The sequence below is a fragment of the Marmota flaviventris genome, chromosome 6 (genome assembly GCF_047511675.1).
Source record: "Marmota flaviventris isolate mMarFla1 chromosome 6, mMarFla1.hap1, whole genome shotgun sequence".
In the NCBI taxonomy this organism is placed as follows: Eukaryota; Metazoa; Chordata; class Mammalia; order Rodentia; family Sciuridae; genus Marmota; species Marmota flaviventris.
The window spans coordinates 120,895,427-120,913,117 of NC_092503.1; the positions used below are offsets into that span (position 1 = coordinate 120,895,427).

At 43.0% G+C, this 17,691-nt stretch overlaps 1 protein-coding gene across 1 annotated transcript; it reads right to left on the reverse strand.

Annotated features, from left to right (window-relative positions):
* Positions 1 to 260: 260 nt before the first annotated feature.
* On the reverse strand, positions 261 to 10,929 carry LOC139706130 (butyrophilin subfamily 3 member A2-like). The gene is made up of 9 exons (XM_071613826.1): positions 10,566 to 10,929; positions 7,498 to 7,779; positions 7,190 to 7,390; positions 6,898 to 6,918; positions 6,778 to 6,804; positions 5,603 to 5,629; positions 1,260 to 1,286; positions 1,046 to 1,177; positions 261 to 904 (listed from the first exon to the last, which is right to left on the reverse strand). The coding sequence occupies exons 1-9, from the start codon at positions 10,927 to 10,929 to the stop codon at positions 261 to 263; spliced, it is 1,725 nt and encodes a 574-aa protein (XP_071469927.1).
* Between the last annotated feature and the right edge of the window lie 6,762 nt (positions 10,930 to 17,691).

The following is a 17,691-nucleotide window of genomic DNA, read 5'->3' on the forward strand; positions in this document are numbered from 1 at the left end:
CACACAGGGCTATGTCTATGGGGTAAGCGACCTGCTGCTCACACACCTAGTGCGAGGGGAGTGGCCTGCCACTCAGATGCCATTAACATATGCCAGTATGCAGTACTCCATGCACTTGTCCCCACACAGGAGGACAAGTTCACAGAGCCTTCCAAGTCTCATCTCAGGGGATTTTTCCACAGGGAGACTGTAGCCCCAGGAACAGACACAGTGAGGATCATGGACACCAAGTAACTCTACGCAGACAAAATCTTGAAGTGTCAGGGAAGTAATGGAGATTCAGCCTCTGGGGGAGCACCATCAACACCACAGCCTGAGCAGAACACCTCCCTTGGGGTGCTCAGGGTCTCCTCCAAAGGAGGAAAATTGTTAAGGAGTACAGGGAGCGCTTCAGAGCCACTTGCCATGGAGCACATGGTCATGGACACATCTCCATACTCAAACATAAAGTATGGAAAGAGAGTTCCAAAGAAGGAAGCTGGAAGGAAAGAGAAAATGTGGGACCCATCAATCATGTTATAGAAGGAGACATCCCCTTCACTGTAGTCCAGGAAAACACCCACCCTGCAGGGATCCTGCCTAGGAGATAACCAAGTCACATGATCAGTCCAGGAAAAATATCTATTGTTAAACTTCCCCATGACCCAAAAACCCCTATCTGGTAATTCCATGTATGGGCCTGTTCTTTTTGAATCTTTCCTACAGACTCCTAGAGTCCACTTGCTATGGGATTTATTCTCTATCTCCACTTCCCAGTAACATCTTCCTGATGTGATGCCCTCAAGACCCAACACACTGCATTTTGCATTAAGGTCCCCAGAGTGGTCCTTCCAGGTCAGATACTTCCTTTCATGAGAGACACACAGCTTGGGGTGAGCAGAGTCTGGATCCAGAGTGACAGGCCCTGTTGAGAGAGTTATCAATCATGCAAGGTCCTACCCTGCCCCAAGACAAAGAACACAGCCACCCACCATCTCACAGCCACAGAGCTGCCTGAGCTGAGGAGGAGATAAGCCTCCTGAGATAAGAGTCCTATAACTCAAACCCATGTCCTCAACCAGAAGAAGGAACCAGAAGGCTGATTTTATGGGTAGACTTGTGACAGGACCCTGGAGAACCAGTACCAGTTTTGTGACCATCACTTCTGCCACAGCAACAACATTGGTGATGCCAGCACCTAAATCACCACAGAGAACTTAAGGAGAATCCAGAAGCCATGAGGACAACATAAGGAACATCTAGAACACACAGTCACTCACAAGCTTGGAACTGCTCCTTCCGCCAATCTACGAGAGAACACAGACCTCATTTCAGGGATTTGCAGAGTCTCAACACATCAGGGTCAGCACCCAGTCTTCTGAAACACAGCAATGTGGGAGGAAGAAGGGAAAAGCTGTGTGAAAACATTCAGCTGCTATATTTATTTCTTATACACACATACACACACACACACACACACACACACACACACACACCACTCACACATCCTGCTGCAGACTTCCCAAGAAGACTAAGCCAGCAGCATAGCATGGTTTTGACCTTGTTTCTGGATCGAAATGCTGAATATCAATCTGAAAGTTCACTCTTCAGATTTAGCTACCAAATAATGCTTTCTCAAGACACAGAAACACAACCATCCTGAAAACTAGGTTATTTGAGATATAATTGACTTTATCATAATTTCCAAGACCTCCTTCTACTATAAAGAACTGACTGTGCTGAACTTATAAGGTTAACTCCAAGCCATGGGTAGAGAATTAAATCTAGCTTAGCTGAACCTGGAGGATGACTATAAGTCATGAGTGCAGGGAACTCAGAGAAATTTTTCCCAGTTAGGTGGTAATGGTGAGGGTTTTAGGATGGCAGAGAAAAAGTGTGAGGCTGAATAAAATACACCCAGAGAGAGGTCAACACTACTGACTTTTGTTCCACTTTTCAAAGAACAATTGGAGCAAAAACATCCTTACAGACATGGGAGAACCCCAAAATATGAGACCTAATCATCTGCCTCACACAAGAATTCCCTGAAGAGATTGAAAACTTCAAGCTATGATAGAATCCATATCCTAAACTCCAGAAATTTTGAATATGTTGAACACATGACTAGGCAACTTTACCATTGTGATTAAGATTCAGGTTCTTGAACAGAGGAAATTATTCTGGATTCTCTGGGTCAGTCCAAACTAATCACATGAACCCTTGAAAACAGAGACTATTCTTGGCTGTGGTCAGAGAAGCAGACAAAATCACAGAAACAAGGTCAAAACCATGCTGTGCTGCTGGCTTTGAATATGGAAGAACAGGCCCCTAAACAAAGGAATACAGATGGCCTCTAAAAACTGCATAAGACAACAGCCTCCAGAAAGGAACACAGCTTTGTCCACACCTTCTTGGACTTCTGACCTGCAAACATGCAAGATAATATATTTCTGCTGGCTTCAAACAATAAGTTTGTAGAAATTTGACAGCAGAAAGAAAACTAATATGCCCACATAGGTGACACACCCATGTGGAACAAAGCACTGGCAGAGAAATGTGCTTGCAGAAAGCATGAAACTCCCTGTCTCCTGCACACAGGAAGCTGAGGACCCAGAAAATCTCACATGCTATGCTATATGGTGAAAGTCAGGTGCCCAGTGAGCCAGTGAACCAGTAATGGTCTGAAGTTCAGCAGAAAAAGCCCACTGGCAACCTGGAATAAATGACCCAGAAACTGGACTTTACCTCAGGGTCAAGGGAAGGGGGAACAAGGAATGAGATGAGACCTGTTCTTCATCAGCAGACACCAAACCAAGGGTCTTATGAACCAGTTCAGACTAGCCTCCTTATGGTGAGGACCTGAAATAACTAAGAGAAAACACATGGTCCTTCTTCCCTCACTGTCCCAAGGCCACATAAGTCTTCTCCAACCTTATTGACCAAAGCAAAATCTACACATGTCATACACTCCAAAATGCCTTCAACTGGAAAGCTTTTGCCTCCAACAGGGCAAAGCCTCAGGATCAATTAGTATAATTAAAATACTAACTAGGGCTGGGTTGCAGCTTAGTGGCAGAGCACTTGCCTAGAATGTGTGAGACACTGGGTTCAATTCTCAGTACCACATATTAATGAATAAAATAAAGGTCCATTGGCAACTAAATTTAAAAAAAAATTAAGTACTAACTAAACAACATTTTTTTCTTTCTTAATGATTTTTGTTTAAATATGTATTCCAAATTTCCACTAATACAGGTTTAATCAGATACATTGGTTTGTCCACTTTTGTTGAGTTGCTGGATAGAAACTAAAATGTATGAAATGGCTGAGCAGACCCAGAAGACTCTTGGAGAAAAGTGAACTTTGCTAATTTTTCACTAAGATATTAGTTGGTATCCAATTATAATGTTCTACATTATAACCCAGAGAAGTTATCAAAGAAGAAAAGGGAGGATAAGGAAGCAGAGGGAAGATAAAAGGTAAAGAAGAGAAAGAAAAAAAAAAACTTTTGAGACTTTCCAATGTGTCAAGTACTATGTTATGCACCTTAATACACTCTTCACATAATTTCCCAAAAAATATTAATTTTTAACTCATTGTTACAATTTCATGAATGAGATAAGATCAGACATTTGTCCACCTCACACTGTGAACCTGTCAATATGAAAGTGTGGACTGTAGTACAGTAATGGTGTTTGTTCTTACAAAATAAAAGAATATGTAAGTTATACATGAAAACATATACACATTAATTCAGCAGAGAATGGGGAGGTGGTAAAAAAGACTATTTGATCCTTCTTTTTTAATAAACATGTTCCCTAGAAAATTGTTAAGTTTCTCAAAGATGTTCCTCATCCATATGATCCCAAAGCCTTCATGACTAAACTATGGCTTAACTCATGCCATGGCTCACCCTTCTCTATCTTTCACAGTCTATATCCCTGATGTGAAAAAGAAGCATCCAGCGGAGAAAAAGGGCATATTATACAATTCAGATGATACAAGTCCTAAACTCACCCCCAGAGTCCTCTGGATAATCTTTCATTGCTTTGGAAACTGCCTTAGCATATGCCTGTCCTAACTGCTACTAGAAGGTTCAGGTGGTCTCTTTATCACAGGCAAACTCAATGAGATGATTACTTAGAAGAGGCTTAATGGAATTCACAAACCACACACACACACACACACACACACACACATACACACTCACAAACAAACACACCAAGTTTTTACTGAAATCTCTAGAAGATATATTAAGGAGTTGGTTACATTTCATGCACACAAAAAACTTGCAAATCTTCACAATTCAAACTACCTTGGATGTTTTACAGCTCTCACAGCTTTAGGACACCCCAAATTGTGTGAATCTTGGGCACTCTACTTTCCTTCTCATCTCCTCTCTCCTCCCATCTCATTCTTTCTTCTATGATTTGTTCAACACCCTTTCTCAGGTAAACAATTTTAAACTCTACAGGTTCCTCCTTTAATGATCTTAACACATTTTTTTAAAAATCAAACACCAAGCCCAACAGACAAAGAAAAATTATCTTAAAAGCAGAAAAATTTGTTGTGAACATTATAACGTGCATTTTGTTCCTGTAACACAAACACAAACACAGAGTGTTGCATATTTTTTCAAGTGGTTCACAGACCCCCTAAGCACACTGAACCCCAAGTTCAGAAGACCAGAAATTCATTTATCAGCAACCAAGGTGCTTAGAAGAAATCCAGCTAGGACAGTGAGTTAGAGTATGAGGGGGCTGAGAGAAGACCAATATCCAGAGGACCAGGAAGAAAAAGAAAACCAAACATGGACACAAAAGGGTAGGAATATTGGGTAAAGAGAATACAGAACCAAGGCCCCACATTAGGAAGATGTAAGTCCTAAGCAATCAAATATGATTTCTGAAATTTCATGGAGATCATTAATTCCTGTCCACAGTTCCAACCCTGCTCCATCCAAGCTCTCCTCACAACTGAACTCTCCATTGTCACTGCACCACCAACAAATACCAGTTGAACAGGATCTTTTCAGGGGGTATAGCTAACCCTACCCTGCAGGGGAGGATGGGCCTACAGCAGGTTCACTCACAGAATCACACATGAAAAAATAGAATAAAAATTTTAAAAGACATTTTGGAAATTACCAAAAATGAAGAATGATTTAGGGCTGAGGCCATGGCTTAGAAGTAGAGCACTCCCCTAGGATGCATGAGGCACTGGGTTCAATCCTCAGCATTACATAAAAATAAATTAAAAGTATTGTGTCCACCTACATCTAAAAAAAAAATGTTTACAAAAAATGAAGAATGGTTCTGTAATTCAATCCCAAGGAGAAGTCCCTGTGGTCTTCCAATGCAAGTTACAATCATTTTTCTCTCCATTTAGGAGAATTTTGCTTTCCTATTGTGAATGGCTTTTTGTTAGTTTGGGCAGGACATATTAATGTGTGAGGATTATGGAAAAAACAAAAGAAAGTAAAAATGTTTACTGAGAGGGGTGGGAAACAAATTAGAGACAGCAGAGCAGGAAAACCCATCACATACTGGGAGGAGGACACTGATACAGAGGTCAGAGGTGGATCCTGGAGGAGGAGGGCCAAGGAAACATCAGAGTCACTTACCTGCATACAGCAGGGCCTTCCTCCAGGCTGAAAGGGAACACAAGGTAGTGAGACCACAGCTAAAACAAGCCTGCTCATCATGAATGTACCTGCCCTGGCCTGCCCTCCATTCTAAAGATGAGACTATCCACAGGAAGAGAGAGCCAGAAAGAAAGATGGTCTCTTGCAGTATGCAGAGTCCACAGTGTGTTGTGGGAAATTCCCTGGACCAGAGATCAAGATGGCTGCTTCTACCACTATCCCACTGCTTCTTCTCTGTGAGAAAACTATCTGCCTTAAAACTCATAAAAATCATTATCTATCTTTATTCAGTTTTGCTTCTAATGAAAAATATCATAGCATGTGTAAATATATTTTACAGAATAAAATATAAGTCATTCCACAATTATCAGAAGGCACTATTATATCCAAGCTTTTTCTGGGAAAAATATATTTAGAAAGGGGTGGGGATATAGCCCATGGGAGAATGCTTGACTAGCATGCAGGAGGCTACAGATTCACACCACAGCACCACAAGATGAAAAAATAAAATTAAAAAAGACATTTGGGAAATTACCAAAAATGAAGTATGATTTAAAGACAGGAATGTGAGGTGAGTTCTGGGGTAAAAATAGCCAACTTTTCACAGATGAAATATTTCTAGAGAATAAGAACACTATTTCAGGAAGTAATTGGAATACTTAATCATATTTCCAACTGAGGTGAGCAGCCCACTTGGATTAGCACCTTCTGGAGCTAGAGAAAATATAATCACTGGATGGCGATTTGTTGGGAGATGAACAGAAGGCCACACTCCTAAACTTAATGATTCCATTTACTTATTTAGATCATTTATTCAAATCTTAGTTTCTGCCTTTAAACTTTTATGTGAAGACCAATACTGAGATCCATTGAAGGTTAAAAAAAACAATATAATGGGCAAGCCAGGGTTGAAATAAGATGTGGAATACATGACAGACCAGGGGTCACCCTCACACCCAGGTGTCTAAGCTCTAGGTGGAAAACACCAGGCAGATCCAGGGAAGCCCAGGTAGCAGGGTTCTGGCTTCCACTGCCTTCCAATCAGCTTCCCAGGGGTGGGAACCCACATGTCTGTGTCTAGACAGAAACAAGAAGAGGAGACCCCAGGTTACAGGCACGATGAGGAAAAAGGAAATTCCCGGACAGTCACTTACCAGAAAGATAAGCAGTTTTCCTCTGATCTGAAAAACAACACAAAAAATGGGGGAACTAGGAAAAAGAATGTCTTCTACAAAGGAAACATAAAAAAATTCAGGAAGGAAAGTAGAACTTACTGAGATTTGCCTGGAGATCATCTGAAAGAAAATGGAAAAGAGTGTGAAACCCCCTCCCCAGAGAAAAAAAGACTGTGTGGCTGGACAACCCCAGAATAAACACTTTGATACTAGAATTTCTACCTACACACCCACCCAACCCCACTGACTCTAGCTGTCCTCTCTGATCTCCTCAGTCACCTCTTCTGGACACTAGGCCTTGGATATCCCTAGAGAGCTGAACCCCAGGGACTCTGTTCCCTGTCAGCTGTCCCACTCACCACAGGTCCGCACTTGCCCTGTGTGGTCTTACCAATGGCCTTCAGCACCTCTTCCTTTGCCTGATGTTCCTCCTCCTTAAGCCGCTGCAGATGCTCCTTTTCTTGCCCCACCTGCATCCTTCTGGAATGTTCGTTTCTGATAAAATAGCTAGCCCCCAAGATTAGGAGCCCCAGCACAGTCAGGATCACAGCAAATGCTGGTTTCCAGGGAGAAGCCTGAGGGAAGAAGGGCTCTGTGGCCCAGGCAGACAGCAGGTCAGGGGCACACCCAGGAGACCAGCACACTCAGAGAGGCCAGCCCCTCCCCACAGCTCTGCTGGGAGTGGGAAGCAGCACTGACCTGGGATGTAAATAGCCATGGCCTTCTCCTGGCCCAGGACAGGGTTGAGGACAGAGCAGGTCACATTCCCCACAGAACTGTCTCTCACCACCAGAGTGGCCTCCACACTAAACAGCTCCTCAGTGTCTTGGGTGTGGGCCTCAGAAAGCGCTGGGAACTTGTTTCCACTGACGTCTCTCCACTGCACCTGGGGCTTTGGGAACCATCTTGAGACTTTGCACACCACACGCACTCCATCCTCTTCTGGCCCTTCTATGTGCACTTGGGGGTCAGAGCCCATCCCTGTGGGAAGGAAGCTGTGGAGCTCCAGAGGCCTCCTTGGGCCCTGAGACCCCAGAGTTGCCTACATATTATACAACATCAGGGAGGAATATTTCATGTTGAATTCTGGGAGTTCTGGGGGTAAGATCCCTTACCAGAGGGAATAAAAGAAAGGAGCACAGGGACCCACACAGGGCAGTGGGCTCTTATCCCCAACTGTGAGGCTCAGAGCAAACAGGAATAATTTGGTCCCACACTCCCTCCTTGAATCTCAGTCTTCTCACCTCACACACTCTCCTAGGGCATCTGCCTCTCTGTGTATATCATGTACAAAGTTGTATTGAGTGACCACCTTGTCTCCTGAATTCTTTTCCCCTATACTTATGTTCCCATGAGTTATCTTTACCAGGTTTCCTCACATACACTTCAAACTCAAAGCTCCACAATTGAATTCACAAATTTGCACCGATTGTGATAAAAATGATTATTAAAATATCCCAAATATTTCATCCTTCTTTATAGACAGTTCTCCCAATTCCACAGACTTTTTACTGACTTTGCCTTATGCCTCTGGGCCCAGTCATAGGATTTGACTTCACCAAGGAAAAATTAGCTATTGTGATTTGTGCAGAGGTTTCAAAACCACTTGCACCTTGATTTTACCCTCTGCCATTTCCACAGGAGGACAATTCTGGGCTACCCAGTGGAGGATGAACTCATGTAACATTGCTTGGTCAAACAGATACAGCTGCCCTAGGTCAGCCACATGACCACCTGAAAAATGAACACACCCAAATAAGGTGCATGTGGTGAACTTTTCAACTTACTGTAAGAACAAACAAAAATTAAAAGTAAAAACTTAATTCTCCCTGTGGAATAAAAGAAGATACTCTTCCTTTTTCTTATACCATTTTCTTTAGGAAACTACAATTACAAATAGGCACTTTCTCCACTTTTGAAATGTTTATACATGATTTTGAAAACTGGTTAGTTTTTATGTCAACTTTGTGGCTCAGGAATGCCTTTCTCAAGGACCTGGGAAACATTTCTTCGAAATGTAAATATCCAGGAAGATAGCAACCCTTTGCCCCCTTCTCTGTGGAAAGGTAGTACCCTACATTATTTGGGCATATTGCTCCAAGTTGTAAAACTACCTGCTGTCATAAAACTGGAGAAGTTTATTTTTCTTTCAGATAAAGCCTATGACATGGCTCATTACCTAAATGCCAAGTAAATTTAGAATAAGTTACGTGAAATAAATACTGTTTGAGCCCTCTTAGATGAGGATTTTTGTGGTTCATCTTCAAAACAGATATTCAAGAGATTATATATGCTTCACTATAAAAAAGAAAGATGAAAGTCATTTCTGTTTGTGTAATCCCTTTTCAGATCAACCATGATACGTATCATATTCTAGTTTGATGTTTATTCAGTAATAAAGTGTTTTATCCTAGCATGGAAGATTTTCTTTTAATTATGTTTCTGAAACATGACCAAAAATTTATGAGGACACCCAGGTGATGTTAGGCAAGTTCAACCCCAATTAGTTGAACTGATTCAGTGCTTGATATAAATACATTTTTATTGCCGGATGCACCTGAGATTGTGGCTGTTTGTTACACAGCATTATCAGAGCAGTAGAATTGAGACATATTTATCAATAGTCCTGCCATGAGACAACAAATAGTTCAAATAAAACCATGAAAGTCTCTGAAGTCTTCTCTTCCCCTTCCAAACTTTGTGACCACAAATCTACCCAGTTGACTCTAGTTTCTAAACCTGTCTGACCCCTCCTCTCCCACCCCACTGCCATGTCTCAGGTCAGGCACTCATTCTCTCCACACCATAACTGCACTCCATGCCTCCTTCTTGCTCACCTCCCATCCATCCATTCACAGCTGCCAACATGAGCTTTCCCAGCATGGCTCTGTTTAGGATTCCCCCTACTCTGCATCCAAACTCCATAACACAGCACACAAAGCCTTTACTGACCTGGTAACTGCCTTCCTCTCCAAAAGTTCTCTCCAAACTCTACCATCTGAGCCCCTCAGGGCTCAAGAATGCAAGTAGCCACAATCACCATGTTGGATGCCCTCTGTCTTTGCACTTTCCAGCCCGTCAATCTCCAGGGCTCTTGTGCCAGCCAAGGTGTCCACTCCTAATGACCTCATCCTGACACCTGTGAGTGGTGTTAATACAGAACCATCTCTTTATTCCACTATTACCACTTCTTACCATCCTCCCCCTCACTTCTCCTACCAACCATGATGGCCTCCTTATGCACAGAAAAATCAACCATGATCCTAACTCAAAGGTTTCATAACCCGTGCTCCCTCTGCATTAAACTCTGGCCACTCAGATATCCACCTGGCTAAATACCTACTTCTTTTGAGCCTTGCTCAGACTGTCAATAAGGCTCTGCCTGAGCCCCTATGTAACACTGAAGCTTGTCCCAACTTCCCAGCCCACACCTTGTACCCCTCTCCTAGTTCTACTTGGTCTTTTGAACTAAGCATTTCTCACCTTGTAACATGTTGTACTGAATGATTTATTATGATTTTCTTCCTTTGTCTATAGAAGGTGACCTCATCATCTCTGGGTTCTCTCTTACACTGATATATGTCTGGTGCACAAAACAAGTCCCCACATATTGTAGATGTTCCATAACTATTGTTTGTATTGAATCAATGAATAAGTCAGTCTTTCTTCATTTGACTATAAAGTGTGAGGCTAAATTACATGATCCCTGATATTCCCTCCAAACACAGTAATACCAAGGTCTTTAGAATAGAGATCAAGTAACTAACCTGCCACCTTCAGTTCCAAATCAGCCTCTTCATAGAAACCTGCCTTTCTGAAGAAGCAGGTGTACATTCCATTGTCAGAAACCTGGACCTTGTGGATGTGCACAGCAGCCTGCCCCTGGGTGAGGAGGTTGCTCACCAGTGAGGTCCGCCCTCTGTACTCAGCCATCTGCTCCTCAATCTGGTCCTGTTGGTTCCAGTTGATGAACACTGCTTGTGAGAATGTGGAGCGGAACCACCCCAGTTCCATGTTCTCTGCATTCATGGCTGGGACTAGAGTGCAGGGCAGTATGGCATCCTCACCCAGCACTGCTACAATGGGGTGATGAGGGCCAACAACTTTGAACTGCTCTGTGGATAGAGACATGGGGGGAGAAAGCTAGAGAGACACAGACCAAAAAAAAAAAAAAAACAGAGAACACATACCATCAGGCAGAAAGGCCACAAAAGCTGGGGCAGGGGCCACAGGAGATGACCAAGAGGTCTGATGGATATGGAAGACATATTCTGACCATATTATGTGGCCCAGAAATGATGCCAAAGACACTCCCTCATTGACCTGGGCTCCTGGTCCCAGGCCCTTCGATGAAGAAATTTCTAATGCAGTGGTTCTCAAAATTTCATGCACCTGAATCACTAGGATGCCTTATAGAGCATATATTACTGGACTCCATTCCAATAGCATCTCATTCAGTACATCTGCAGTGGGCCAAAAAATGTGCATTTGTTAGGAGTTCCCAGGGTGGTCCAGGGAGCACATCTTGGGAACCCCAGGTCTAACTTGCCCTGTCTCAGGACAAACCTGAAAACAGACAAAGGGCACACCTTTTGCTCATTCAGCCACATCCAGGAATTTCCCCTCTTACAATTCTAAATTTTTTACTTCAGTCCATAATTTTCAACTTCATTGAAGGTGTAGAGAAATATACATGCACTTCTTGCTGCTGTGAAAATCTTACTCTCATCATTCACAGAAACCCCCATCACTGCATGTTCAAGAAGCAAGTTCACCTCACTCTTCACCCCATTGGTGCTCTTGGTCTTCTGAGGCTACCACATGACTCCTAGGCAGGACATACTGCAATGGGCCTCCAAAGAGCTATTCTCAAACACTGTGCCACTCCACTCTAGTCTCAGAAACCACTAAATCTCAACTGGAGAATGACTACAATTCCTGACCTCAGTGATCCATTTAACAGGTGAGATATTCACGTTGCTGCTCTGCTCCAAGCCTCCACATGGCTCCCCACTTCTCCTCAGCCCACACAAGGTGGACCCTCCTTGCCAAGACCCCTCTGAACTCACCTGATGCTTCTCTCCCCATGGGCTCTAGTCCAGCAACACTGGCCTCTGAGCTTACTCACCCCTCAGCACACTGCCAGCTCTGCACTGGCTCCTCCCCCTGCAGGAACCCTCCTTCCAAACGGTCCTACAGCTCACTCCTCCTTCTCCAGGGTTATGGAACCATCTACACACCACCTCTCTGAACACTGCTGCCTCGCACACCTGCCTCCCATGCCCCTGACTGCCCACACCCTGCCCTGCTGCATTTCCCATCACAGTCATCTCCTCCAACACACTTAGGCCTCTATGCCAAGGAGCATTTATTACTAACTCTCTCCTGCTAGAAGGTAAACTTATTAACAGAAATTCTGTCTGATTCTTTCATAGAATAGCACCTAACACAGTCAACATTTGAATATTTGAGGAATAAAATTAATGAATGAATAATGCTTGCAGCACCAAAAAAAAGGCAAGAAAAAAAGTGAAGGAAGATGAATTTTCAAATGTTTTTCAATCTTAATTTTTTGAGAGAGAGAGAGAATTTTAATATTTATTTTTTTAGTTTTTGGAGGACACGACATCTTTGTTTGTATGTGGGGCTGAGGATCGAACCCAGGCCGCACACATGCCAGGTGAGCGTGCTACCACTTGAGCCACATCCCCAGCCCTCTATCTTAATTTTTTAAAACCACAAAAGAATACAGATGGGGACACTCACCCATGGACAGCTGGACAAGGAGAAGCAGGGAAGTGAGACAGCAGAGCAAGGAGCAACTGCAGCGCCCTTCCATAACTTTAGAGCTGGGGAGAGAGATGGGGATGAGGGCCAAGATCTGCAGGCAGGAGGCAGGTCCAGCTCAGAGCTCCAGCACCTCAGCATAGAGAGCAGGGCTCAGGGCTGGACAGCAGTCCCCTGTTGGAGCAAAGCATTTCCTATTGGTTCATCACAGTAACAGGGTGCTGGGCCCCCCACAATCCTGACACTGAGCTGGGCTCCTTCCAGCTCTTCTGGGAAGACTGTGGGACCAGAAAACCATTAGAGTTACCTGGTAAGAAACTGTTCTTTTTTTTCCCCCCCAACCACAGGGCAGCTCTGCTGGGCCCAGAACAACAGGCTCTTCCTTTCCCTGTACCTGGAGCTCTGTGATAAAAGCCATTCCTCTATCTCTCTGTTATTCACCCACCACTCATGACCCCCCAGAAAGGAGGTCCCAGGATCAGGGCCCCCAGGAAGAACATCCAGCTCCTGCTTGCCTCTTGTTCTGCCCTCTATTATGCCCAGGTTTGGCCTGGGAAGTGTCATTGACAGACACATCCTCAAGGAGGCTGTGGTGCCCATCACAGGAGCCCAGAACCCTGTTCTGCCTTTTAGATGTGGAGTTCACCTAAACCTAAATCTCAGCCCACTCCCTTCCACTGTGGGCTCAGGACATGGCACTGCATTTGGCAGGTACCAAGCACTTCCCCACCAACAGGTTTGTCCTTGCCTTCTTTTTCTTTGAGAAAGTTTTTTGCCTAAGAAGTAAGACACCTATCTGGAGACAGAGCATAGAGATAATGAGTGTTGGTGAGAGAAAAGTCCCCCAAACCACCTACTGTTTGGAAGGAAGAGGGAGAAGGCAATCTGTGGTATCAGGAAGAACGAATTCTGGGACCCAACCTCTAAGCTTCCATCCAGACTCAGCCACTCTCTCCATGAACTTATTGACCTCAGTTTCCTTTGTCTGTCTGATGGGCATAGTCACAACATCTACCTCCCAAGTTGGTAATAAAAATGATGTGAATTTATAGTCGCTACATGTAATTAGAACAGAGCCTGGTCTGAGAAAATGTTACAGAAACCACTAAAAAAAATGAATACAGGAACAACCCTCATTAGGTTCTCCTGGATCTTCCTACAACAAGACTATTCCACCTGCCCACCCCCACTACCTCTGGCACCACTTCATTCCATCCTGCTTCCTGCCACCAGCTTCTCCCTGGTTTCCTCCTCTTAGGGAACAGATGCCTTCATATCAACTTACCTGTTTTTTTCTTTCTCCCACCTATGAAAGGCTGTGACTTCCTGGAGAGTCTCTATACACAGCAGCTGGAGAAATTTCAGAGTCACAAGAACCCCATCAGACCCCAAATATGCCCTCAGAATTTGCACCTGCCAAGCTGCTCTCAGAGCCCAAATCTCTGCCTCTGAGTCCAATGCTGGGGGCTCAAATTCCTCAATTCCAAGATGTAGTTGGTCCAAGAAGGGGAGAAAAAGCAGTGCCTGTCATAAGTTGCTGTAATCTCTGTAGAGTCTCTGACATGGAGACCCCACTAAGCCCTCCCAGTCAGAGGAGCAACCCTCTCTGGCTCCTTTCCACCATCTAAAGCAAAAGCTTACAAAAGGAGCCTGAGCAGAGTGTGCCCTGCCCTCTGGACATTGCTCCCTTTACCAGGAAGAAGGCAGCATGAGCAGAGCAGCAAAAATAAGGTGCCCCAAATTTTCCTGGAACACTGAAAAAACACCCCACAATGCCACCACCAATCCCTGCCCAAAGGGCAGACTCTCTGAGGCCTAGAGATGTCAGCAAAATCTTACAGAAAGAAAAAAACAAAATTATATTGAATCCCTACTAAGTATCAAGAACTGTGCTACATAAATTTTACTTATGGGTCTCATTATCACAACTGCAGAGATAAAGCCATGAGCCCTGCCATCTGGTAACATCAATCTAGTAACTTCCTAGAGGAAGAGAGGCTAGCTGTGCCAGGAGACTGCCTCCCACCACCACATCTCCAGCCCAGCCCAGCCCCTGCCCCAGGTAACTCAAGTGAGCAAGATCCTGAAAGGGACCTTGGACTCTCAGTTGCCTCAGTTACAGGGTCAGAAAGCTTATCTCACCCTGACCTGAGCATTCTCCCTCCCAAGGTGCACTTTGCCTTCCATTTGAGGAGGAGGGGGTGGAAGTGGTGACAAAGTGCAGGTCAGGGCTCCTTAAAGAAAACTGATAGAATCCTTGAACAGCACTGGTAGGGGACACCGAACCTCAGCACTGTCCTCTTCCAGCTCATCATGATCACCGTTCAGCTGCTTTGACAAGAAACACCATTCATTGAACTACAAATAATTTTTCTTGTATAAACATAAATTATCCTAATACTAATGAGGTTAATATGTACTTTCTTTTATGACATGTAATGAATACCTCTTATCTTTTTATCTTTTACCTATATTAAGTGCTTTCTAAATGGCTTCAGATAAATGCCTAAACCATAAAACAACAATGTAAAATGTTGTTAATGTAAAATGTATGAAATACTTTGGGATTCCAAAATGTAACAGTTAATATAAAGTACTTAACTCACCCAACCCCCCCACCTCCTTTATGTTCGTACTGGGGATTGATCTCATGCTAGGTAAGCCCTCTGCAAACCACATCCCTAGCCCTTTATAACCCCTTTTCTTAAGTATAGAGGACCATCTCTTTATTTTCACACTGCTAAGATGAGTTCACTGGATTATCTTCTACTGTAGGAAAAGGTTTAAAGAAATGTTTTCTGGCTACTTATTTCTAGAGACAAAAAAGAAAAAGAAAAAAACATACAAGCTTCTCAGTTTTATTTCAGTTTTAAATTATCCCTCCAATCTTACCCAGCAAGAACCTGGCTGATGAGCTGACCTGTGACCTGGTAGCCCACTGAGCAGAGTCCCAGTGGCATGGCAGTGCAATCTCCTTCTTCTGAGTCTGCCCATCTGCCTCTCTGGTGGGGAGACCCCTCCCAGGTGAGACTGTCACCTCCAAAACTGAATATCCAACCAGAAGTGGCTGACAGATCTCCTTATGCCTCTCACTCTCTTAGTGGAGCCATGGCCTGGCCCAGCCTTACCCTGAATTCAGCTGCTGAGCCCTCCTGGCTGGGGCACCTGACCCACCTCCCTCTGCATGACCAATCCACCCCTGCCTCATCTGAAATTCCAGGGAGGTAAACTATCCTTCTCACTCAAGCCCTGAGATAGAAAAGGGTAAGGGAGTAAGGCCACAGGAAAAAATATATATATATATATATATATATATATATATATATATATACATTCCTATAGAAAATTGAGTGAATTTCATTAGACTAATAAAAAGCAGAAAATAAATAAAAATTTAAAAGGAAAGAGAGCATATGGAGAGTAAGCTGGCATAGAAAAGGAAGGAACAGGACTGAGGTATGGTTTAATGGTAGACCTCTAACCTAGCACATGTGAGGCACTGTGTTCAACCCTAAGCACAATATAAAAATAAATATAATAAAGGTATTGTGCCCTTTTACAACAAAAATATTTTATTGATTTTATTATGTTATAAATACACTACAGCAGTGGAATGCATTACAATTCTTTTTACACATATAGAGCACAGTTTTTTGTATCTCTATATATAAAGTATGTGCACGCCAATTTATGCATTTATACATGTACTTTGGTTTTTTATTACAATTCTGAATACACATATATACCACAATTTTTTCATATATCTGTTTGTATATACAGTATGTTGACACCCAATTCAAGTCTTCATACATGTACTTTGGATAATGATGTCCATCACATTCCACTCTTCTTGCTAATACCCTGCCCCCTCCTTTTCCCCTCCCACCCTTCTTCTCTATCTAGAATTAATCTAATCCTCCCATGTTCTCTCTCTCTACCCAACTCTGAGTCAACCCCCTTATATCAGAGACAACATTCAGCATTTGTTTTTTGGGGGCATTGGCTAACTTCACTTAGCATTATCTTCTCCAACGCCATCCATTTACCTGCAAATGCCATGATTTTGTTCTTTTTTAATGCTGAGTAAAATTCCATTGTGTATATATGCCACATTTTTTATCCATTCATACCCTGAAAGATATCTAGGTTGACTCCACAGTTCAACTATTGCGAATTGTGCTGCTATAAACATTGATGTGGCTGTGTTCCTGTAGTATGCTGTTTTTAAGTCCATTGGGTATAGACAGAGGAGAGGGATAGCTGAGTCAAATGGTGGTTCCATGTCCAGTTTTCCAAGAAATCGCCTTACTGCTTTCCATATTGGCTGCACCAATTTGCAGTTCCACCAGCAATGTATGAGTGTACCTTTTCCCCCACATCCTCGCCAACATTTATATTTGTTTGCATTCTTAATAACTGTCATTCTGACTGAAGTGAGATAAAATCTTGAAGTAGTTTTAATTTGCATTTCTCTAATTGCTAGAGATGTTGAACATTTTTTATATATTTGTTGATTCATTGCTTTTCTTCTTCTGAGAAGTGTCTGTTCTGTTCCTTAACCTATTTATTGATTGGTTTATTTGTTTTTTTGGTTTTTTGGGGGGTTTTTTGGTGTTAAGATTTTTGAGTTCTTTATATATCCTAGAGATTAGGGCTCTATCTGACCTATGTGTGGTAAAAATTTCTTCACAAATTGTAGACTCTCTATTCAACTCAATGATTGTTTATTTGCTAAGAAGAAGCTTTTACTTTGAGTCCATCCCATTTATTGATTCTTGATTTTAATTCTTGTGCTATAGGAATCTTATTAAGGAAGTCGGGACCTAATCCAACATGAGGGAGAATTGAGCCTTGATCCACTTTTACTTTTGTGCATGGTGAGAAATAGGGGTTTAATCCCAAGAGGCACACATTCTAATAGTCCCTAGGATGCTGCAAATCCTGTTCCTCTCCTGTCACAGAGACTCTTCCCCTGATGAAGAGCAAGGGCCTCTGCTCTCTAATAACCACAAAGAAATGCTTAGGCACACCATTCACTGAGGGTCATTTTACCTTGAACATTTTATCCTTCATTCCCATGATGATTTAGTACAATACCATGAGGTT

Excerpts from the sequence above, each read along its gene's own strand:
- LOC139706130 (XM_071613826.1), bottom strand. The coding sequence starts at position 10,929 with ATGTCTCTATCCACAGAGCAGTTCAAAGTTGTTGGCCCTCATCACCCC. Across the intron at positions 7,780-10,565 it reads TTTGGAACTGAAGGTGGCAG|GGATGGGCTCTGACCCCCAA; the intron begins GTTAGTTACTTG and ends TCCTTCCCACAG. Across the intron at positions 7,391-7,497 it reads CATGGCTATTTACATCCCAG|AGCCCTTCTTCCCTCAGGCT; the intron begins GTCAGTGCTGCT and ends CCTGGGCCACAG.